Raw genomic sequence first — 26,361 nt, 5'->3', positions numbered from 1 at the left:
CACATACTCATGCGCATACATACGCGTCTGCTAGTCATATATAACGGTAGAGCTTTGTTCGCAGTGCATCAAACGCGGCATGTGTATGTGTGTGTGCGTGGTGGCAAGGTAGCTGGCGCATTTAATGCATTTTGAATTACGGTGAAAATAGTGCGCTTCACGCTCCCACACGAGCAGTTAGCTCGTAAATGCAACTTAAGTGGTGTGTGCGTGTCTTAGAGTTTGGCGCTTGTAATTTATATTGCAATTGTTTGGGTGTGTATGAGTGTGTGCATGTGTGATAACAATATCGTGGATGAAAAATAGTTTCAATAAAGATGTGCTGGCAATAAAAGTTTATAAGGAGTGTGGATAAAAGTTGCAAGGTTTCAGTGAGGAATTCCCTTTCAACTTGCGTTTTAAAATTTGTGCTAGTACTTTTCTATATTGTTTTAAGATTCGTATAATACTCGATAATAACTAAGAAAGACTTAGACTTATGGTTAGTTGAGCTGCTAAGCATATTCTTTTGTCTTCACTGTACTCAAGAGTTACAAATAAATCAATACTGTCACTTGTATTAAACTAAACTCACGGACGTCATCTCAAAATGCTTTTAAAATCAGTAAGTTAAAATACGAAAAGACTTTTTCGACTACCGAATAATTTATTATTTATTTATTATTCCCTAAAAAATATCTGCTTGGCGCCAAGGCAATTTGTCAGAGGACTGACGCAAATTATGTAGGTAATGCTCCCCGTTGTGTGATAAAATTGCAAAAAATTAACACATTTCATATAAATGTTACTCATACGCCATGCTGCACATTAGAACTAATTTCGTCTTGGAACTAATTTCGTCTCTTTAAAATGTTAAAAAATAACTGTGACATAAACATAGTTTTGCTTTAATTATTTACCTAAACTATATTTTCAATAAAAATCTTACATGAAAAAATAATATTTTTTTTAATAATTTGAATATATTTTCAATGAAATTAAATAAATTACATATTACTGTTGAACTGTAGTGCTTTGAAGCTTGAAAAAACATATATTTTTATAATATGTTGTCCATAAAACTTTTAAATAAAACAAAAAGAAAAATTAAATTAAAAACTGAAAACTTTTTACAACCGAAAAAAAGCAAATTTAATAAAACAAGTAAAAAAAACTAAGTTAGAATGTGGCCGAAAGGTTTATATGTAGTTTCGCATGGTAAAGTAATATATGGGAGTTTCGTATATATTTTAATTAAAATACTTGCTGACCTGCATATTTACAATCACAGACAAAAAAATAAATTATTATTTGAAAGAGACTTTGTATGAATCAATCATAAATATTTTTTATATTTTACATCTTGAATGCTAGAACCGTCAACCGGAAGTTCGAAAATATTTATATTAGGTATATGGCGGCTTAGGAACTTAATGAACCGATTTTACCCATTATCAGCACAAAGATATGCTATCATCAAAAACAGAATTTCAAATACAAGACCTCACCGTTTCACCGATTTTTTCGAGAAAAAGATTAGCCTGATACACTGGGATCCAGATATTTGCTGTCTATGTCTTTGAAAAGTTATAATCCGATTTCGGCAATTCTTGGTGATAGGGGCACTACTTATGCAAAGTTTTATCCGATATATTTATTGTTGTTTGGTTTGTAGGCTGGTGGTGAAAGACTAAGATTTCATTACAGTGTATAATATGACTTATTGTACAAACTCAAATACCACATTAAATTTAAATTATGTCAAAAACATCCTGTGATATTTGATTTCGCCTAAAGGTGGACTATGCCACAACCATTTTCAAATTTTACATATTATTATGTATTATATAAAGCTTTTCTTATTTGTGTATTTCAATAGTTGGTTGGGTTTTTAGCTGTTTGGAAGTCGTGTTAGGGTTAATCCACATGTTACTTGGATTTTGCAATTTGAAACAAATCTGTTTTTTAATTATTTGTTTTAAATACTCGTAGTATGCAATGTCTAGAATATTTTCTCAAAATTTCAAGCTAATCAAAATATTGCTAATTTTTTTTTTCAAAATTTTTCGATTAATTACGACCTGCTCATCTACTAACCGATGAAATTTGACTTTTTTTTGCCTGAATCCTTGACCTGTTGTGTTGACCACCGCCAAAAAATTTTATAAAAATTCACAAAATATTACTCAAACGTTGCTCTCTGTTCAACGTTTTCAAAGTGAACCCAAAACTTATAATAAATTAATTCATTTAATATACGAAAAAAAATTGGTGGAAATAGGCATTCATTTAAACAAAATGTTTAGCCTACAAGTGCCTCTCACTATTGCGCTCTCCTGTGTGAAATTACACTTCTATATCTTAGTTTAGGGTTTAGTTATGGCACTTAATAGGTGTTCGTTTAATCGCGTTATCTGGGCGCGGCAGTAGTGGCGATAACGCTCATCGGCAATACTGACCGCTCTTTGGAGCCAAGAAATATATGTAGAAAATTACATTAAGATATCTTACTCTAACACAAGTTATCGCTTGAACGGACAGACGCAGACAGACGCTCGTCCCGTCTCACTAATCTTGAATCAATATATAACCCTTATTTAGCTTGATTAGTTTTTGGTGATACAAACAACTGCTAGGTGAACAAAACTTTTATACTCTACACAACATGTAGCATTTATAAAAACGGAAAAAAATTGTTTCCACTAGACAAGATGCATACTGAAATAAAAAAAACATAGATGATAAGCATAACTTGCACACTATCAATAAAAAGCACTGACTGACACTTAGTAATGTAATAAAGGAAAAATAAATAATACATTAATAAAATATATTTAATTAATTAAAAATAAAATCCGCTTAACAATATACAAAGTGCCAAAGTAAACAGGACTTAAAAAAAAACAGAACAAATGGTTTTTTCGGCAAAATCAATTTACTTTATTCAAAATAGTCTCCTTCTGCTTCAATACAGCTTTTTACATGGTCCAAAAGCATGTCGAACGAGTGTTTTAGCTCGTTGGCCGGTATGACCGCCAGTATGCCGGTGCAAGCCTTTTGAATGGCCTCTCTACACATGTTGATCGTCATTTATGTCCTCACAACCACTTTGAAAACGTTGAAACCACTCGTGCACTCTGCTACGGGATAGACAATCATCGCCATAAACTTGTTTCATCAATTGAAACATTTCGGTAAAAGTTTTACCAATTTCAAAATAAAATTTAATGTTGGCTCTTTGTTCGAAGCTCATGTTCGCACCGATAACACAAACATACTGACACTTAAAACGCAATAACTTCACTTCCAATCAATGAAATGTCCTTAAATTCTCACTGGACAATCGATAAAGATAGCAGATTCTAACGCACTAACGCCACCAGGGGGCGCTAGGTTTAAAAAGTCCTGGTTTACTTTGGAAAGCACATTGTATTTTTGTAATCCTTAATTAGAGTCACTGATTAGCATGGTGGCAATGTGGTTTCTAAAACGTAAAAAAATTATGATAGTAGTAGCGGTATTTCGTTAGTGATCACAGTTAATTAAAAATAATACTTAAATACAATACATTTTTGATGACATAAAATTTCTAATACGCGTGTATTTAGTTTTAGTCTTTCATTATATTATAAATTTCGGAATCTGTTTTGTTTTTCCTTTTTGAGATCTGTATCAATAAACCGCTTTGTATAATAAACTCTTAATTAACGATGTGTGCACTTAACTAATTCCACTATGAAGCCTAAATAATAAGTAACAAATATTTCAACCGAATAAATAATTGGATTCCACTTGTACATAAAAAACGCACCACAACTAAAAAAATCGTTAGTTAAAAGCAGTTGTGTTTAAAAACTAAAAATATATGTAGTATATAAAAAATATAGTATATAACACTAAAATAGTTGAAACAACACATGCCTTGGCGCGTTATGCCATTAGCCGCAGTTTGGTGTTTTAATTGAATATTCAAGTGAAAAGTGAAATTGTCGCACATTCCCAAAAACAAAAAAAACCTTCCCTACTATAAAAGCAGTTAAATTCAAAGTAATCGTTCACAATGAAATTTATTTCCATGCACTTTATGTGTGGCGCTGCGAACTCAATTAAAATCATTTGGAAGCGTGCGAAGCCATAAACCTGAAAAGAATTGCCACATTCACACCGACTCACGCACGCACCCACACACACACACATGTATCTGCTGAATTTTTAAATGAGTTAATTTCAAACTTTTGTTGCGATTAAACGAATTGGCATGAAAATATTGTGCTTGCGTCGAACGCAATTGCACAGTGATTACTTTATTTCAGCTGCAAAAGTAGGTCACTCATACGCCCCTACGCACCAATTGTGTCTGGTGCATCTGCCGCAATACAAGCACTTTAATTTGATTTCTATGTGTTTGTGTGTGTGTATGTGGTGAGAGTGTGTGTGACTTGTTTTGTAACGAAAGGTTTGTCCTTTAAATGCACATGACATCAAAGGAATTCTGTAACAGCTGTAATACACTTGTTCTATCCATCGGCAAGTGGTCGGAGGTTGCGTATACGCCATGCTGTGCCGCAAGTGGGCAAAGAAACTTATTTAAAAATTCAGCTTAACAGTTAATGACTAGCAAATGAAAGAACGTCACATGAATAAAAATGACAGAAGAAACTGAAAAACGCTTGTGGTGAGTTCAACATGGCCAATGACTATCCTGTCTCTATGTTTGCTATTTATTTATGCACAGTGAAAGTGTGATCTAAAATGTAAAATTTATAATCTTTTTCTTTAGATTACAGGAGTATTACAATAAGACGAACTAGCATCGAAATTTTCCAAATGCTTACCATTCGAGATTATTCTTTTTTATGGTGTTTATTTATGCTGTAGATGAAAATACAAGTGTAGTTGACGAACCAAACACATGTGAAATGTCCGAAAAATCCGCATAAATAATATCATAAGCTCTCTTGACTTGTTAAATTTAAAGTACAGTGTCTTAACGCCTTAAGCTAGTTTGTGAATATTTTCAGAAGTGTGGATAAAGTATGGTGAGAAGTTCTTACGTCTTAATTAATTTTGCTTTGCTCCAAGTAATATATTGGATAGTTGAAAAAGTATTTTCGTAAATCTAATCAAATTTCAACTTATTTTTTTTTTATATTTATACTAATAACTTAATAAACAAATATACACCATTTTGATCGACCACTTTTTGCCATTTTTCCGCTAGAGACATTATTCGATTAGTGTAAATCGGAATTTCCAAATTTCCAGAACGGAAGTGAGCGATCCATTGTTGTGATACACGAACTGATACAGCATCTTCTCCGTAAACTTCACAAATTTCATATGTGGCTTGCGTGGCATTCTTCTTTTTTTTAATTTCAAAATATAGCGAATTTCTTCATTATTTTCACTCATTTTTGAACAGCTGTAACTGTTTTCAACTTCAATTTTTTTCTTGGTAAAATGAAGCCTAAAATCTCACCTTTTCAACACTGTATGTATGGTATGACTGTGAATGAATGTGATTGGTTGCACTGCAGATGTACGACTGCAACGACATCTATTGACAAAATACGAAAAAGACTATAATAGCAAATTTATCATCTGATCAAAAATTATCCATACTGCCCCACAAAATACATTGTCACGTGTTTAAACACAACTCTTTATTATCGTCTTCCAAAAAACTCTTATGCCAATAAAAGCATTTCAATGCTTAATTCAATTGTCCATACAGTGGATATACTTGTATGTAGGCCTCAATAAGACCTTCAGTGCCTTCAACAAATTTTGTTTTTCTTTCGTCCCCGGCTCGTTTTTGGAACGCCAATATTGACGTCGTATTGATGCCCTCGTCCCAATATAGCATAGCCATCTTTAAGGGGGTTTTTTCGTTTAGAAGAAAAATCGATTTTCTTTATATCATCAGAGTCGAACTATTCAAAAATATGTCTACAAGAAGATTTTATTTTATTATTTTCGGATATATGTACATGTAAGTATTTTACTGACCCGCCAGCCGAAGTGCTTTGACCAGAACTAAAGCTTTAAACGCGTTTTTCTCGAAACTGTCTTTTCCAAAACGATACCCACTATTTTTCTAATCAACATGATTTATCTGAAATTTTCAGACAGTCTTCTTTATTGACTTAATTATCTCTGAAAGTAGCCATAACCTCAAATTTAAATTTTTACTATTTTTAAAAAAATCGAGGATTAATAAAGAGTAGTATAAGAATTGGTTTTTGTTTTTAGGCAGTCGCTATTTCGAGAGAAATGTTTTTCCGACATTGCGGCATTATTTTAGATTATCGGTTTTTTCTTTTTGCATTCAGATGGCAAGGAGCTGTTAATTTTTGAAATTTTTAGATTTTTTTTATTTATTAAATTTTTTTTGTGTACTCTCGTAACGTAAAAAATATTAACTGCCTTTTTACGACACTCAAACAATTACCTTAAATACATGCATCTAGAGCTGATTACCCTCTTAAATGTGGTACTCTTATCGCAGATATGCATGTAGCATTCAAAATATTAAATAATTAATGCAGGATATTTCTTAAATTTTGTATTTAATGGGGAAGGGATAAGCACTAAGGTTTGGTTTGTGACAACTGAACATTTGATTGGACATTTTATATAAAAAACATGATTATATATTATTTTTCTAAATGTGATTAATAAACAAAAAAAGACAAATGACAAATTTTCCAAAATAAAAAATGCAAACCTGAGATTTTATAATCCTTTCAATTTGCCACTTATGTTGCAATTATTCTTTCAGTTCAATATATATACATATTTTTTTTTTTACTGATTTAAGTTATTACATATGTAGCTCCCCTCTTTAAATTAATTTCAGTTAAAACTTCACATTTTTAGAAACCCAGACCCACAGCCATTTACTGCGGGTGAAATGAGTATAATGCACTAGGCAGTGCAAAGAAAGCAGTGTAACCACTTTTAAACTGCAGTCAATAATAATATGAAAGTATATTACATTTTTATTAGATATTCTTTTTCCTTCCTTTCGGCTTTCGACATTCCTAAAAGTGCATAAACTTTCATTTTAGTGGGAGCGAAGGTGAATTTTGGCAATATCACTACGTCTTCCAATAAGATTATGTCATATTTGTGAACATTTGTGCTTAATCCGCACATACACACACTCACACTTACACAGCTGCAATTTAACTCACTCAACTCGTTGTAATAACAAATAATCAACAGATTTTATCGTCTCTTTTCATTGTCATTTGCTGCCATTTGCCACAATTGCTGCGAACTCAACAACTCGATTTGCACCTGCCACATGCAACCCGATTGCCACCACCCGTATGAAACTTTTCCAAATCTATGCACACATGTGTGTGTGTGTGCGCACACAGATATGGACCGCACTTTGAGGATGTGCAGCGCGTGGGACAGCCAACGAATATGACGGTGCAGGCGGGTAGCAGCATACATTTGAATTGCAGAATTTCGCTGCTGCAAGATAAGACTGTAAGTTGTTCAAGTAGAAATAAGCACGACTATAAGTTTCAGAAATATTTGCAAGAGAAATGTTAAAAATTCCAAATAATAAAAAACTTCGCGGAAGTTTAAAAATATTATTTTTAATGATATTGAACTAACTAGTGTTATATGTTTTTTATTCGGGATCCCGAAAACCGAAAATCAAAATCGGGATCCCGAAATTGTCATGTAATTGAGTGTAATTCTATGTTATTGACATTGATAGATACTGCTATTTATATAGATTTATGCTTTTCACTTAAATTACATTGAAAAATAATGATAACTTAATAGTCCCGAAATTTCGGGATTCCCAGAAATACTACGCAATGGAATATACAACTTTTTACCTAAGTATTTACCTAAGTACCCAACCAAATCGCAATTTTACTCCCCTCCTCACAGCTGCTGTATGTCATTAATGGTGGCATAGCTGTAAAATACAAAAACTCCAACAACAACGACAACAAAATTGAGCGTTTGGCAAGCAGGTAGCACTCAAAGACTTCTTCTAGTTGCAAGCGCCACATAAATGAATGAAATTCGCTTTTCTCCCCTCCGCTCTTCGGTTTCCTAGCGAAATAATAGGTCTCGAGTGGCAGGCAGTCACAGTGATGGAAGAAGCAGAGCGGCAAAGTTTTTCTTGCCACAAATATTTCATTTTTTAATACCCTCTTAACAGTTTCGACGAGCTCCACGTTCCACCAGTCCTATATTCTAACGGCACAGCATTAACTTGTTGGAAAGTGCTGCAATGGCAACAAAAACAAGATGACAGTGCATATACATATACCGTTGTTGCACAGCGAAGTGATTTAAATTTGATTGGGGAACTAGCTATTTCAATTGGAATGTTCTACAAGTGAAAACATCAACTTTATTCCAATGTTATGATTTTCTGCTACACCAATTTCGCCCTATTTAAATTCTATATGCAGTTGAGCTTTGCTATAATGGTTTTTGTTAATATTTTCTGATAATGAAAGCGGCACTCGCGTTTCGTTCTAAATTATTTGTTTTTAATTTGAGTTTAAGTAGCAAATTGTGTGGAGAATTTGAATTCATCAACTTGAAGAATATCGTACATAATGTGCTGAAGAACAAGTAAAGTTCGAGCATGGAAGTGTTTTGATTTTTTTCTCCTTCGTTCGGATGTATAACATAGAATTTTTATATTCTTCAATTAGATCCGTTTACGGTAATCGAAAGTATTAGATTCTTAATGTTTCTAAAATTAAAAAATCTATATAATTTCTTCTTAAGGTGATAAGAAATCTCTGATAAGAAATCTTCAAACATTAATTGTGAAGCTCCTACCGCAATCGAGGTGTTTCTGACTAAAAGTCACATAGCACATCAATTAACTTCGGTGAAATTCCTAACTGGAAATTTCAAGCTCTCTACGATAATTTATTCTAGAATCCAATATTTTTTAAATGATTTATTGAACTTATTACAACTTATTTTCGTCCTATTTGTATAACAACTGTCTGAAATCAGAGATTTTAAAACTCTCTTCTAAGAGAAAATATCCTTTAAGGAGCACCTTCTTCGTATTTCGATAGTTCATACCTATAAAAATAAATGCAGCGTCTATCAATAAGGATGAAAAGATTTTGACAGCTCGTGGCGCCCATTCGTGCCAAAATTTATCAGAAAGTTCAGTAAGATTTGCCAATCACGCCACGTTTCACTTTGATACAACGCTTGGAATTTGGATTATAACACAAATTCACGTTCTTCGAAAAATCATATTCTCAGATGAGACCCATTTTTGGCTTAATGGCTTCATCAACAAGCAAAATTGTCGCTATTAGGCTGAGTCAAATCATCCTGTGGTCCAAGAAACGCAATTGCATCCCATAAATTGACCGTTTGGTGCGGCTTGTCATCATCATCGGGTTTAATTTCTTTTGAAAAGAAGTAGGAAATGCCCTTGCTATTAATAACCATCATCATAGAGCTTCGCAGATCCACTTTTTTTCTCCGAATTTGATTAAATTTTCGTGGACGATTTCTATTTCCAGTAATAAAGTGTGTCGCCTCATGTTTTGCGTCTAATCATGGGCACATTGCGTGCAAAGTTTGACAACTGGTTAAAGTCGAAAACGAGCCCAGTCAAATGGACGTCAACACCTCTAGATTATTCTCTAGATTATTTTCTTTCAATTTAACACCTCTAGATTATTTTCTCTGGACATACAAGTATGTTAAATTAAAGGTTTACGTCAACCAAACTGCAACGCTCGCGGCGAAATATAGCCGAAATGCAGCACCAGTTCGTCGATAATGAAATTCAAATCGTAAATGACCTTAAATTATCTGCATAACAAAAAACCAGAACCCCTTTTGAGAAAGTTGAGTGTTTTATTTAATTTTAATATCACGTCGTTCTTGTCGGTAGACCCTTTATTAAATATTAAAATTTGTAGTAGATATCTTAAATAGTTTCTGCCTTCTAAATCGCTCAGTTCAGTTTTTTCATCTTTAAACGCATTTTTCTTTAAACTACATTTTTCAAACTTGCTTAAAAGATTACTCTGAGACTTTTTGTTAAAGCCTCCACTTTGTCAATATTTAATTTTTTTCCACAATTTTTTTTTTTTTAGCGCTGTCGAAAGCGCCATTAACCAAAAAGTATTAAATTTTTCTCTTTAAAAATTTGTTGTGTATTCTTAAAACCTAGAAAAATATGTTAAAAAGTTAAAAACAGTTGATACAATAGTAATATAATCCTCTGAGCCCCTTTCTTTGGTATGAAATACCTTTTAAATATTCTTCCTACATGTAAGAAAAAAGTAATATAAGCCTATCATACATTCACACACATATTACATTTACACATACATATGTATGTATAAGTATTATAATGAAAGATGAACTCACCCGACCTTGTGGCTTCTTAGAGTTCAGGAACAGCTTCAACTAATTCAAAAAGGAAAATTATGTTTGTATTTGCATAGTCGTGAGCTAGAGTATCTTCAATTGTGTCATTTCGAGTTGAAAGCATAGCTTGAGTTTTGCCATTGTCCCTCGGTAAATAAGTCCTCCCACAATCTTATGGCCGTCTGCAGCTCTTTGTACTGCTGCTGCTGCTCATATAATAAGACATGCCTTGCAACTTCTTAATTATGCATGCGACAAAGCTCTACGTCAAATACAAGCACGAAGTAATAAAGAAAGTGCAAATGTGTCGGTGAAGTGTTGTTGTAGTAATGAAATGCACTACTTACACATGGCTCTGAGACTTTTACTTAACATATCTTTACTACCACTACACTTGACTTTTTTGCAATCTTTCCTAAGTTCTCAACATTTCCTTTCTCGTCACTTATGTAGCCGTTAATTTAATTTCATGTCTTTTATGCTTTGCTCGCTTTGTTTAGGTGTCCTGGGTGCGTCGCAACGCACAGGGCGAAAATGCACTCGACCTGCTGACGGTCGGTCTGCACACCTACACGGGCGATAAGCGCTACAAAATGGAGTTTCAATATCCCAACAATTGGCGGCTGAAAATCACGAACGTGAAGAAGGACGACGAAGCGATGTACGAGTGTCAGATATCGACGCATCCGCCGCGTGTGATACAAATTAATCTCTTCGTTAATGGTGAGTGCTTAAATGTGGTTGTATGCGTGTGTATGTGTGGGAGATTATGCAACGTTGCGACTCAACGCAATCATAAAGTGATCATATAATCAGCCGATGATGTGGTTTTAAGTCTTGCATTGCGTTGTGATGGGTAAAATGAAAATGCCTCAAAAAAGGAAATTTCATTACGTGTTGCACATACAGTGGCGGACATGCAAATATGTACGTTTTCAGATATTGGATTTTCAACTAGGAATATCTTTTACAAGTGCTCAGGGTTAACAGAGAGAAAATAAAATATCAAAAATAGTGGGAGGGGATAAAAAAATGTATGATAGCAAAAATACATTTTTTCTATATTCATATAAAGTTTTTTTTTGTTGATATTTACAAAAAAATATTAACAGAAAAGTAGCACCTCTATCAAAGTAGTAGGAAAATAATCATGATCAAAAAATCAGATAAAAACCAAATTTTACTTCAAGTGTCTTGAGAACATTTATAACCTGAGCAGGGTACATTCATTTTGACACGAAGTTTGTAACACCCAAAAGGAATTTTCGAAAATCTCATAAAATGTAAATATATATGATCAGAGTGACGAGCTGAGACATTTAAAATGTCTGTCTGCCTGTCCGTCCGTCTGTATATTCGCGCTCTAGTCCCTTAGGGTTTGAGATAATTTATGAAAGTATGAACATAGCCTTCTCTTCTCCAGAGGCTGCTCATTTGTTGAAACTGCCGCTATTATATAGGATATAGTTGTCATACAAACTTTTTATTTGGCAAGATATTTCCACAAAATTTGGCATAGGCTGTTCGCTAAAACAATGTCACAATCTGCGAACATATCGTTCAAATCGGACTATAATAGCGTATAGCTGCCATACAAACTGAAGATCAAAATCAAATTATTGTTAGGAAAATTTGTTTATTTGATAAAATATTTTCTGGAATTTTTATGGGGATTCTTGGTCAAGCCAAGGCTACAATCTCCGTTCATATTGTTTGAATTGGACTAATATTGGGTAGTTGAAAAAATATTTTCGTATTTTGTCAATAGATGTCGTTGCAGTCGTATATCTCCAGTGCTACCAAACACATTGTGTCAAACATTATAGTCTTGAAAAGTGCAGACAATAAGCTGCATTTAAACAAAGAAAACAATAAATTCGGAGAAGTTGAAAAAAAGTTGCAGTTGTTCAAAAATTAGCGAAAATGATGAGGAAATTCGCTATATTTTGAAATTTTTGTCTAGAAAAGGGAAGAATGCCACGCAAGCCACCTAAGAAATTTGTGAACTTTACGGAGGCGATGCTGTATCAGTTCGTGTAGCACAAAAATGGTTCGCTCGCTTCCGTTCTGGAAATTTCGATATGAAACATGCTCCTCGCTCTGGTCGATTATCGTTAAAAAAACGATGAAATTATAGAAAAGATTAACCAGGACCGTCACATAAGCAAACATGACATCGCTAAGGAACTTAACATTCATTATCAAATGGTCTTGAACCATTTAAAAAAGTCTGGCTACAAAAACATTTGCTGAAACGAAATGAAATCAAACCATTTCTGAAGCTACCATTCGCTGGATGCAAGAGACGAAAAGTGAATCAAATACGATAATAACGTGCAAAAAAGATCATAATCTAAGCGTGGTGAAATGGTCGTGGACAAATGGTCGCAAAGCTAGGATTGACGCCTCGAAAGGTTATGCTGAGTGTTTGATGGGATTGAAATAGAATCATCCACTATGAGCTGTTCCAGCCTGGTCGAACGATTGATTCTACATTTTACTGTCAACAACTGATGAGATTGAAGCAAGCAATCGAAAAAAAAACGGCCAGAACTGATCAACAGAAAGGGCTTCGTCTTCCATCAGGACAACGCTAGACCACACACATCTCTTACGGCTCAACAAAAATTGGGAAAGCTTCGCTGGGAAGCACCATATAGCCCTGACCTTGCAATATCGGACTCCCCATTGTTTCGATCAATGCAGAACTCCCTTAATGGAGTAAAGTTGGCTTCAAGAGAAGCCTGTGCAAATTACTTGTCGCAGTTTTTCGCCCCCAATATATCATAAAGCTGTCCGGCATACCCTCGAAAATAATTTCTAATAGAAATAACATAATTTTTTTTAAATGGTTGTTGGTTGCCATACATTATTAATTTCTATATATTTTATAAATTAGAATATATTTTATTAAATAAAACTTAGTTCGCAGTAGTCATATTTTCATGTGCGCCGCTGTAAACACTTTAATTATTTATAAGTGTGTATGTGTGAGTTACGATGTGGCAATGTAATCAGTGTGAAGTGTTGAGTGGCGCATGAGTGCATGACATTACAACACAGCATGTCATTAAATCGCTTGGCTTGAGTTCTTTTCACTTCGTCTTGTTGTTGTTGTACGACTGCTACAACTGTTGTTGGGTATGTTGTAAGTGTTTGAGGTGAACTCAAACAAATAAATGGCAACACGCTGATAAATATACGATTTAATGGCATGCAGTTACAAGTCACTCACGCCATATATACCGTTATAGCAACGCAAATACATACAAACACTTAAGTGAATTCCATTTTTATACTTATATACCCTACATAATGCACACGCACACATACAAGCGCGCTAAGTGAATTTAAATCTCACAAATGTTGAAATGAAAATGCGCTGTGGTGTGGGGTATATAAATTATTTACACATACTTAGATGTAAGCGTTTATGTGTGAGTGTGTGAAAGTGTATATACATATGTATGTATGTATTGTGTACATTGTTTTTGTTGTCTCTTTAACCATTGCGTTTTACCATTTCTTCCGCATCCGCAAATCCCTTAGCACCGAAAGTGATGATTGTTGATGAGTTCGGTGATCCGCTACAGGAAAAATATTACGAAATCGATTCAACATTGCAGCTGTCATGTGTGGTCCGCAATGTCGCCATGGCCACATCGGTCGTGTACTGGAAGCACGGCGTCGACGTGCTCAACTACGATGTGACGCGCGGCGGCATCAGGTATGTATTCGCATGCAACACACACACAAACACACAATCATATACACTCACATTTAAACATTTGTAGTTGTTGGCGTTGTGCATATCCTGCATATGCGCCGCGCCAGCCGCGCGCCGTCAGTCTGTCTGTCGCACAGCCTGGTGTTTTCTGCCATGTGCAGTGTTGCATTTTTGCGCACATTCCTCTTGGGGCGAGCATTGGCGGCGCAACAACATTTTATTATTAAAATTAAAATTTACAAAGCTCGTCTTAATGAGATGAGTTGTATGTGCGCGCCGGCTGAGGGGTGTTGGGGGAAGACTGCCAAGCACACAACCATTTTTTTGTTTTTACTTCTGTAGCACTTTGTTCTAGCTTTCTGCTGGATTTCAGCTGAAAGTGCCATTGTAAATGTGTGTGTAGATACATATGCATACATACATATATGTATACATGAGCAATATCAATGCGATTGTATGTGGGCGAAAGCAAATGCATTATTACTGCGAGCTCTCCTATTTGCATATAAGCGCAAGCACATTCACACACACACATATTTGCAAATGGCGTCGTCGTTGCAATTTAATTTTCTCTTAAGCAGAAAGCGAGAATGAAAAGTAAATCAGCCATAAGCCGCTTCTTGTTTGCAGACAGCAACAAATTAACACTGAAATAAGTTATTAAGCAAGAACAAAGGACCGTTACGCAATTTGTGTTTTTATTAAAAGCTGCAACAGTTGCATGCAACGCAATGCTGCGCGTTGTGGCAGTCTCTCAGTCTCATATGAACCGAAATTAAGTTTGCGTTGTCGTTTGCTTTGCTCAGTGCACTGAAATGAAATACAAGATGCGTTGCAAAGTAAACAGGACTTAAAAAAAAACAGAACAAATGGTTTTTTCGGCAAAACCAATTTTTTTTATTCAAAATAGTCTCCTTCTGCTTCAATACAGCTTTTTGCACGGTCCAAAAAGCATGTCGAACGAGTGTTTTAGCTCGTTGGCCGGTATTGCCGCCAGTATGCCGGTGCAAGCCTTTTGAATGGTCTCTGCGTCTGCATAACGCCTTCCTTTCTTGGGCAAATGTATTTTTCCGATAAGGAAGAAGTCGCATGGTGCCATATCAGGTGAATACGGGGAGTGGTTAATGGTTAAAATGTGATTTTTGGTCAAATAATCGTCCTTCGAATGTTGGATTCTGAGCAATTTTTGGTCGTCAGTCGATTTGTGCGGAACAAACCGTGCACACACCTTTCTTAAGCCCAAATGTTCGGTCAAAATGCGATAAATCGATATTTTGGAGATGTTCAATTCCATTTCCATGAATTTCAATGATGATTTCAGCTGATTTTTAATGAATTCACGCACAGTTTCGATGGAATTTTCGGTGATGACGGATTTTGATTGGCCCACATGTTGATCGTGATTTATGTCCTCACGGCCACTTTGAAAACGTTGAAACCACTCGTGCACTCTACTACGGGATAGGCAATCATCGCCATAAACTTGTTTCATCAATTGAAACGTTTCGGTAAAAGTTTTACCAAATTTAAAACAAAATTTAATGTTGGCTCTTTGTTCGAAGCTCATTTTCGCACCGATAACACAAACATACTGACACTTAAAATGCAATAATTTCACTTCCAATCCATGAAGTGTCATGAAATCACTTCTCACTGGACAATTGATAGATATAACAGACTATAACGCACCAGTCGACATATAGATGGCGCCACAAGGGGGCGCTAGATTCAAAAAGTCCTCTTTACTTTGGAATACACCTTGTAATTCACATGCAATAAGTAGGGGAAACAAACGGATTTCTTCCTAACGAGTTATATGCGCTTTGAGGTTAGAAAAAAACACCTTTTTTTGTAAATAACTTTTGAAGTGGCATTTTATTTAATAAATGAACTAAAGTATCGATGATTTTGAAAAAAGCTTCCGCAGCCCAGCTCCACGAACACCTGTGAAAGCAACTGTCTGGCGAGGGAGTTTCTCTGCTTAAAAGCGACTTAAAGATGGAAATTTTTATCAAAAATTTAATTCTTTCGATCATTACCAGACGATATACATATCTAAGAAGGTCCTATGTATATTTCAAGTCAAGTTGAAATCTCATAATAAATACTCTGTATTACAAACTATTGACTTCCAATAAGTTTCCTTATCAAGCGTTACATTTACAATCTCTTTTTGATGCTTCCTTTGAACAAACTTTTTGTTGAGTCTGACGGCGATTCGCTTCATATCCAATAAGAGAAACGAATATATTTTAAATCTATTCGGAAGGGATACTTAGTAAATCCATTATTAACTTCTGCTTTTAATATTTAGATGTATGACTCAAATAAGGCCAGGTCCACCAAATTAGGAGATTTTTCGCATATCATAATATCATTTCTAACACATATTTGTAAACTTTTTTAATTAGTAGGGTTGATTCAAAGTCGATAAATCTCAATTGGACATATTGGAAATTTTGTTACTCCTAAACTCCCAAAGTTGGATCATCACACATATCAATCCCAGCAACTTCACTAGGCTCGCACAAGGTGTGTCCATCGAGATATTTCAATTTCACTTTGGCAAAATATGGGAAATAGAGAAGAAATTGTCAAGATACCACTTCGCCTTCCTCCATACATCTTCGGCTAAGAATGTCCGACAGAGTATTTAACCGCACCGCATATTAACCTGTTGGATTCCAATCAGAACACCTATAGTTTCTATAGTTGCGGTGAGGCTGACTTTGCTGGGAGCCAGTAATTTGGAAGACCTCTTACGGTTCCCTTTGAGAAGAAAGGATCCCCAAAACGCATAAGTCGTAAAAAAAGACTGACTTTTATAGGAATCAGTAGTTCGGAGGACCTCTTACGGTTCACATAAGTTGAAAAACTGACTCGCCTCAAATCGGATGAAATTGGGAAAGGGATACCCTAACTTGTAAGATTTGCAGTTTCCGTCGATTCCCTTATTCCGCTGTAATTATAAGTCTTATATGAAAGAAGCTTGAAGCAATTGCTAATGAGGTCGTGTATTCCTTGTCTAGTTTTGAGCGTATGGTCAGCGAGCTCAAGGTCAGTATAGCCGCTTGGCTAACAGAGTGAATGCACACCTCTCTCAAGAAAGCTGCACTTCGGAGTAGTATATCTCTTGCTACCTTGAATGCAGCCACCTCTGCTTGAAATACGGTAGTATGGCAATGGAGCCTCCGACAGAAAACTACACCACCTGCATTTCCTCTTAAGGGGGGAGCCTGCTTTACAAGCTTCAAAAAATCGATTTTTTTTTCTTAAATCTTAAAAATAATTTAAGAATATGTCCCCAAAGTTTAGATGGGAATTCGAAATATTTTCGAAGCTAAAGGAAAATAGTGACCGAACTCCTAGCGCTTGGGCAGAAAGCGAAAGCTGTGACCCGCGTTTTCTCAGTATTCTCAGTTTTTTAATTTTTACGATTTTTTTAATTGGCGTGCAGGATAAAAAAACACTAAACAACGTCGTATAGACTTGGGGCAAAGTTTTTGATCTTTGGTATTAAATTATCTTCTACTTAAACTGAAAAAAACTAAGAAAAGTCAAGTTTGAACATATTTTTAATCAACATTTTTGATTAAAAACCACTATTTTTCAAATTTTAAAAAATTTTTGAAGTTTTACACTTTTTTTTGGATTTTTCTTAGTTTAACTAGAAGATAAATTATTAAGAAATATGAATCTTTTTGAATTTTTTGTTGCCGATGGAAATAGCGACCTTCATCCTGCTCGCCGTCCGACAAATGCACATGCGAGATGCACGGGGAAATTGCTTCCCAAAGACAGAATTTCAAAGATTTCGTATCCAAAAAATTTGTGAATGGTGTTTTAATATATAATTATAAACCCTAGAAATTTCGCTTTAATCAATTATTTCTTTCCCTCCCAAAAAAATTTTTAAAAAATCGATTTTCATTAGCCTCTAAATAAAAAAAACTCTTGAGAAATTTGGTTAAACACCACCCTTAAACTAATATTCAGCATATTGCGAAGCTAATGGGACGGTACTCCAGCATACGCAAGCTAATATGCATTTAGATTGAAATCAAACTAAAGATTAGTGTTTAATGTCTGTAAGTAGTTGCAACAAGATATCTTCTTTTCTATAAAAATATTATTAGCATATTAACTTGTTACCCCGAGCGTAGTGAAAATGCCTGTCTTTGATCCACCGGCAATTTTCCAAATGATGCGAGTATAAAATACAACTCGACCTGCTTCTCAAATCTATGTACATTAGCTTCTAAACGGCATAGAAAATAAGTGTACTGGTCACTACAACGCACAGACTTAAACGCCCTCAAAATAAAACCAAAAAATATAAAAAAACGAACATTTTATATGCCAGATCAGCAAGGACTCTCCAAGCATTTGCTCTTTAGGCATGACATGAATATGATATGCTGCATTCAATTTCATGGCGTGCATAAAATATTTCCTTTGAACTCACTATAAATCCTGCCAAATTTATGTACTTAAAATGCACAAAAACAAAATAAAGGAAATTATACAACGTAAATAGCCGGCTCACAATTTCTAGCCATTTTGCCTTTGAAAATACTTTTTACCCCGATTCATTCAATCTTCTTTATGAGCAAAAATATATGCTAAACCCTCAAGCTAACTCGCTAATAAAAACTTTAAACAAGATAAGTGCGTCAATTACGAAGAAAAACGTGAATTCACTTTTTACGAGCGTCCAAGCACAAAAACACTATTCATGCAAGTGCTTCTAAGGGCGCCTACTTCTCTGCAACCAAACGGTCTGTAGGAAATTTATGCAAATTGTGCCTACTGTGATTTTTTTCTGCTCTGCTCTAATAAAAACTAAAAACTCAGAACTCAGAAAAAAATGAATATTTTTTGAGTTCAAATTTGTGATGGTATTTTCATACAAGGCAGGGGGCATGAAGTACCTTGAGATATGGTATAACTTACAAGAGCCCAGGTCTTTACTTGGATTTGTGGTATCCGTATCTATTTATGGCGGAGTAGTATTGCTTAAAACAAGTTTTAACTCAAGCTATAATCGTGAGCATAAATATAAAGCTCTTCTTAGACTCGAAAACCTCCATTTTAGCCCACTTTGCTTTGTTGCTTTTAGGGTTGTGGTGGCACCTATACAATAAATAAATAATTGAATCAGTCAATACTAAAGTCCATTTTATTATATCTCTGCTTTGAACTGCATCGTCTTGAACTGCTACTTCTTCCGTGTTCTGATCTTTCTCAAATACTTTTAAATTCGAGTTCTTTGACAAGGGATTACTGAGGTGAGATAGTTTTGCAAATACTTAGTCAGAAATATGTGAGATAGGTAATCTGACCTTTAAATATTTATGTGCTTCAGTAAGGGTTAAGTGCTTTTCTTCGAACATTTGTAATTTTTCTAGAGATCTAACAAATTTATAGCTGGTATTAAGGGCTCTTTGAACGGGGTATGAATATTAATCAATATATCGTCTGAATATACCACTCTTATGCCTGTTTATAAGCGATCTTCTATGTAGCAGAGACCTAAGTATAGAGCTTAATACTATGATTTGACCTTGAATAGTTGGAAGATCTTATTTTTCACACTAGAAACGGGTATCATTCAGCTTTCTTAAAGCCTTTATATGTGAATATTTATGTGTTGAAAGCCGACGGTTTTGCTAATGTCTTGTACAACAAGTTCTTATAGGCAATTTTTGTTCCAAATAAGGGGTCTTACCGATTTCGATGCTGTAAGGTTGGAAAATAAATTCTAGCTTCAGAACCAGATTTGAGGTTCAAAAAAGGGATTATTAATTCATATATTTCTCGCAGGGTGCTCTTATGCCAATACGTACACAAATTCACATACTTACAGCAACAAATGCATTCGCCTACGAAAAGTGCTACTAACAAGCGCTACCACGTCCTCACACCTCACTCACTATGTCGCCATGTGCAGAGATTTTGATTAACTTTTTTCTCACTTTTACTGTTACTCTTTTGCTGTTGCTCACACTCATGAGCGCATTAAAATGCTCATTAAAATTTAAGTGGCTCCGCATTGGATAAACGTGAGCGCGAACAAGGATTATGCATGAGCCTGGCGAAGGCGCAAAGTAAAGGGGGAAAATAATTTACGAAAAATATTCCGAAAACTGTAAAATATGCGCCGCTTCAGAACTAATTTAACGCAGATGTTTGCATATTAACTTTGTTTGGCATAAACTAAGCACACATACGCGCACTCACTCACCCTCTCACTTACCCACTCACTCATTCACACACTTGCCTCACATACATACTAACGTGTTTCTTGTTTTCTTCTTTCTTCCGCTCTCGGCGCCGATTTGCAGCGTTAAGACGGAGCTGATGGACGACGGCGCCAATTCCACATTATCCATAGCGAAAATCAACAAGTCCGACTCCGGCAACTATACGTGCGCAATTAGTGATTTCCAAAACTTCAGCATAGTCGTGCACATACTGAATGGTAAGTAGCCCGCAACCAAACATGTTCTTCAAATAAGTGGCAACACTGCACACACATTTGTATGCAACTGTGGAAAACAGCGAAAAGCAACAGCTAATTTCAGGTGGAGCCCACTCACACACGCCCATTTGCATGCCTCTAAACATGTGTGTGTGTGCGTGTGGGTGTATGTGCTCCGTCAAAGGAGCTCAGCCAGGATGTGCCACCTGTTTGTGCTTTTCCTGCTTTCCTGCCTTTTGTGAGCACTCAACGTGCCACAGGAAGACACACACTTGCCACAACTAAGCCGCACCGGCTATTATACAACTACTCTTTCGCCTTCCACACACAGACACACTGCCGCCTTTGAGTTCACTGAATCGCTCATAACCCACTTCCTCTTTGCTTTTGCTTTCGTTTGCGTTTTTCTGCGCCTTTTTTTAGTTTTTTGTGTTTTCTCCCCTTTTCCTTGCTTGATTGTGTGAAATCAGTTGTGCAAATTCAGTTAACGTCACAAGCATTTAACAAACTAATTAAATGGGGAAATGCACACGTCGCTCATTAAGCGAGCACATCCTTTCGGCGCGCAGTCTCCTCCCTCCTGGCCATGCCGCCGCGGTGTGTCGCTTCATACAATCCGCGGCAAAAAATAGAAGGAATCGAGGTAGGGCTTTGAAATTTGGCACACATCTCTCATATTGCCAAATTAGATGAAAAAAAAATTTGTTAAAATCCGCCCACAACCACGCCCATCTCCCATATAACACAAAAATCAAAAATCATCCTACAGTAACAAAATTTTCTACAGTGTAATATTTTGTAAATATAAGTTTGTCCAGAAAAAATGAAGCAAATCCGCCCACAATTACGCCCATCTCCCATATAATATAATCACAAAAGTTGCAATATTTTCGCTGTTATCACAGCTAGTTGTAGTAGATTAAAATGCTAATTACTCATGAATTGGCAGCTAAAGGCAGCTGATTTTTTTTTTCTATCGATTAAGGAGATTTTAAAGTTTATTTTGTGTAAGTGGCTAACCTGCGCGCTCCTGCGCACAATAGTTATATTCTGTTGAAGTTGTGAAATATATGATTTTTTTGGACCATGAAAAAACATCATATTAAAAAAAATCTTGAAAAAGAAAGTATACAATTGATGATGTAAATCACATCTATAACATTGGTTTAAATAAATAGCAACTTTACAATTGGTATTTTATAGTTAACTTTTGAGTTTTAGCCTTTGCAATATTCATCACATTTTTCTGAGTAACTTTGCGTTGATACTTTGTTGGACTTTGAAGCTCTCCCAACAAAAAACCATTGAATATATCAAGCCCAAGTATTCGGACAATGTTATTTGATTAGTTCTTAGCTTAAATTGAAAAGATGGTACAAATTTGGAATAATAAAAAAAATGCTTTTTTCCGCTCTGGCACCACTGTGCTCCACCGCGGTGTGTCGCTTATCTGCTTCAATGCTCCTGTCAATATTGTGCTCACGTTCATCAGCGTTTTATGAGCGGCAGCATACACAAACACGCAAACACATATACAAACATAATCATTTGTGTGTGTATGTGTGTATTTGTGGCAGCTGTTGCTGACTTTTATTGTGGTTATAAGCGCTTATAGTGACGATTATGATTTCTTCAATTGTGCGAACAAGTGGATTGCTGTTTGGAGGAATATTATTAATATTAATTTTCATATAGATAATAGTTGTTCAGGGGCGTAGTGCGTGAAAAGTAGACAAACGGAGCCCATTGTCTGAAATTAGCCTCTTTTATGAAAAGTTTGTATTAAATATATATGTATAAGTGTTAATAGTTTAAATTATGATTTAATTCTTTTATTAAAATTATTATTTTTTTATACTCTTCCAACATGTTGCTACAAAGTATAATAGTTTTTTTTTTCACCTAACGGTTATTTGAGCAAAAATTGAGATATCTTGATGAAACTTGGTATACACGATCCTTCGCAAAAAAAGTACGAGTTTGTAATTGAGAGTAATCGATACACTGCCACGCTCACAAAACGCAATTAACCGAAAACTTATAAAGTGTCATAAATAAGGCCTAAATTAAGATATACAACTGTAGTTTGGCACAAAGGATCGCAGTAGCCAGGAGCACCTTAGAGAAATTCTTTTTAAAGAAGTGGGCGTGATCCCGCCCTTTAATAACTTTAATGCGCATATCTGCTAAACCATTAAAGCTACAACAAGCAATTGTTTTCATCGCGAATATTGTAAGAATTTCTATTGAAAATGGGAAAATGGGTGAAATCGGATGATAATCTCACACCCTCCCCATATAACGCTACTATAAGAAACTACTAAAAGCGCGTTAAATCCATAACTAAATATGCCAGATACCTTAAATTTTACCTCCAAGATGGTAGGAAAAGCTTTAAAGGAGCCGGGGTCAAAATCGGACCATGGGCGTGGCACCGCCAACTTCTAGGGGAAAATACATATATCCAGACCCACACGACCGATTTCAACTAAATTTGGTAGGGGACATTGCTCTGACATTATTATGTAACAGCGTGAAAATTAAATCGGAATACAGCCACGTTTCAATTCGATTTGAAAGTTTGTGCCCAAAAAATAAGGTGACATGGTATTTATTTCGAAAATTCTTTATTTATTCTTCCAAATCAATTTCATCCCCTTCAAAGTAATCCCGTCCCGATGCAATGCACTTATAACGGATTTTCCAATCTTTCGAAATACTGGTTGTAGTGCGTTCCGGGATGGCCTTCAGTTCCGTCTTCGCTGCGGCTTGAATCTCCTCTATCGTATAAAAACGGTGTCCCCGGAGCGGTGTTTTGAGCTTGGTGAACAGCCGAAAGTCGCACGGCGCCAGATCAGGTGGAACGATATGGGTTGAGTTTTTGGCGAAATGATCACAAATTACGTGGGCAGTATGGGATGGTGCATTATCGTGGTGTAAAAACCAAGAATTGTCTTTCCACAATTCCGGCCTTTTTAGGCGGATAGCGTTACGCAAACGACGCATAACGTTCAAATAATATTCTTTGTTGACTGTTTGACTGGTTGGAAGGAATTCATATTGCACAACACCACGATAATCGAAGAAAACAGTTAATATGACCTTGATTTTTGAGCGACTTTGGCGCGATTTTTTTGGTCTCAGCTCTCTTTTGGCACGATATTCGCTCGATTGATCGGTTGTTTCTGGGTCGTAAGCATAGATCCAAGTCTCACCTCTCATCAGTTATAATCCGTCTCATGACACCCTGGTAGTCGAAAGCATCGTCTCACACACTTCAACGCGACGCCTTTTTTCCAAAAAATTCAATGTATTCGGTACTAGTCGAGATTTGACGCGCTTGAGCCCAAAACATCCTTCAAAATGGTATAGCCTTTCGATATGCCAACTTCATCAGCAAGGTCTCTAATTGTTAATCGATGGTTTTTCAACACCAAATCTTTGATTTGTTGAACGTGAGCTTCGTCGGTTGAGGTTGATGGTCGCCCTGTACGCTCTTCGTCTTCGACACGTTCACGGCCGGCTTGGAACTCACTATACCACTTGTAAACATTTTTTTTAGACATAGCCTCATCACCAGAGGCTTTCTGCACCATCCTCAACATATCCGCAGCAGAAAATTGATTCCGTAAACAAAATTTAATGCAAATTCTTTGCTCAACAAAACGGCACGTATCTCAAACACTAATGAATATTTTGACATGAAATTTGACATAAATGTGACTGACAGTACTACCAACCTAAAAAAAAAATAATTCTCCAAATCCTTCGACGCGCGCAAATTAAATTCAAATGTCACCTTATTTTTTGGGCACAGCAGTACAAATCAAGAATCAATTATGTAACATATCAGGTTAAAACTAGTGCTTTTTAACAATAACTGTTCAAGCCCCCAGGTACTGAATATGTGGGCCAAGTGCTCATAGTTGACCTTTTACTGAAAACACTGAATATATAATTGATATTCAGAAAGAATAATTTCCTGATAGTAGTATGTCTGTGTTCTATAAATGAGATGAATTGAGTCAATATTTCCCTTAACCCCCACCTACATAATATAAAGGTTTTAGAACTTCCGGGTGACTTTATGCCGCTTAAATGTTAATTATCTTGATAAAATTAAGAGAACGCGTTTTTCTTATTTCGGTTCGTTCATCTGAATGAATACAATTGAGCCTTTCGGACCTGAAAGTATTTCCCTCGCATTAATCGTTTTAAGTTGCAAGATTATGAAATGCTCGGTTATACCCGAACTTAAGTAGCTCTACCTTACTTGTTAATCATATTTTAAACATATTTACTCATTTACAACTTACTGTAAATTTATGCAACTTCACTTGTATTATATTGATATAATTATGTTATCAATGTTTCTAGGACAATTTTTATCAACATAATTTTCTGTTTTTATCTCCTTTGGTTTCTTCCTTGAAAATATTTAGTTTTTTGTGTTCAAGTTCCTTATAGGACTTTTTTACATTCTCCTTTTAATTCAAGATTAATACAGTAAGCACAACGATTCTACCTCTCGTTACAACGCTGATCTGTCATTCAATAATACATAAATTAGTTCCAATTAAAAAAGATTCACACAATTATTACGGACTGTTCTTAGATCAAATTAGATACTTTGATTCCCTTCGATATCATACAGGAAAATGTTAATCAGATAGGGGTTCAACACAATTAAAATAGGTGTATGCCCGCGAAAATGGCTATTAGACTCAGAAAATCTGGGTTCTTAAAAGAACGCGTATCTGAACACTCAGATATCCTCACACACTTTGACTGCTACCGGATCATCTAGATCATAGAGTCGCCAAACCGAACTCTTGCGACACCTTCTCTGCGCATAAACCAACGAAGGAGCTATGGGTGGGAAAAGCTGTTGGTAAAAAGGGCAGTAAGTTTCTTTACGGATGGGTGAAAGCTTGGGTGGAACTCTAGTTTCAAACTCCCTGACTATTGTAGTGCCTTCCATTGCTTTTGCTGCTCCGGAGTGCGGTCTCCTTTAGAGAAGTGACTATTCACTCAGATATCAGAGCGACGATTCTAGCCTTGAACTCATTTACAATGCGTTCAGGGTTGGTAGAGGAGTTCCTAACCTCGCTATCAATAGCATCGAGTGTCTTGTTATTAAACGTGTGTGGGTGCCGGGCCATAGAAGAATCGCAAGTAATTGTAAAGCTGATTAGCTAGGAAGGAAAGGTACCCTAGAACCGCAATCGGTATAATGGGAGCGGGTCGGTGCTCCCATGTCCATTATTGCCTTTCCTATTTCCTCATGCGACTTTTTGGATCTGCCTTTTTGAGTTTTCGATAAAGCTTCTATTTTTCATTTTATTAATTCATTTATGGCAGCGAAAAATTCGATGATATTCATAAAAACGATATTTGCAACGTATCGTAAAGTAAATTAAAATTTCGATTTCTTTATCTACATATTCAAAAATGAGCAGAAGCTCGTTTGGTGGTCAGAGAAAAAGATATATTGTGCACTCAGAGAACGTTTCACATTATCACAACCTGCTATTAGTTTATTAGAAGAGATCCACATACCATTATAATATATTATTAATACCTTTTTATTGTCTTTTTTATTATCTCTACTCTGTTTTGGAGTTCGCTACTTTGACGTTAAATGTTTGAGTTATTTGGACACAAATTCAGTTGGGTTGGGTTTCAAAATAGTAACTTCTTCCTATTATATTTCTTCATTTGATTATACCAGTTTAACAGATTTATGCTAAGTACTTGTCTGTTCGATACGCCACTC

The 26,361-nt window shown here is 35.6% G+C and overlaps 1 protein-coding gene across 1 annotated transcript in view; it reads left to right on the top strand.

Moving 5' to 3' along the window:
• Window positions 1-26,361, top strand: part of LOC126763051 (dual specificity protein kinase splA) — a 100,050-nt gene that overhangs the window by 71,138 nt on the left and 2,551 nt on the right. Inside the window, exons 4-7 of the mRNA XM_050480229.1 lie at window positions 7,365-7,479; window positions 10,878-11,100; window positions 13,927-14,104; window positions 20,449-20,585. Coding sequence (XP_050336186.1) covers window positions 7,365-7,479; window positions 10,878-11,100; window positions 13,927-14,104; window positions 20,449-20,585 — 653 coding nt within the window. The remainder of the gene's footprint in view (window positions 1-7,364; window positions 7,480-10,877; window positions 11,101-13,926; window positions 14,105-20,448; window positions 20,586-26,361) is intronic.

Source organism: Bactrocera neohumeralis, chromosome 6 (assembly GCF_024586455.1).
Source record: "Bactrocera neohumeralis isolate Rockhampton chromosome 6, APGP_CSIRO_Bneo_wtdbg2-racon-allhic-juicebox.fasta_v2, whole genome shotgun sequence".
NCBI lineage: Eukaryota > Metazoa > Arthropoda > Insecta > Diptera > Tephritidae > Bactrocera > Bactrocera neohumeralis.
Note: the sequence above shows the minus strand (reverse complement) of the source record. Positions and strands in the feature narration are given on the sequence as shown.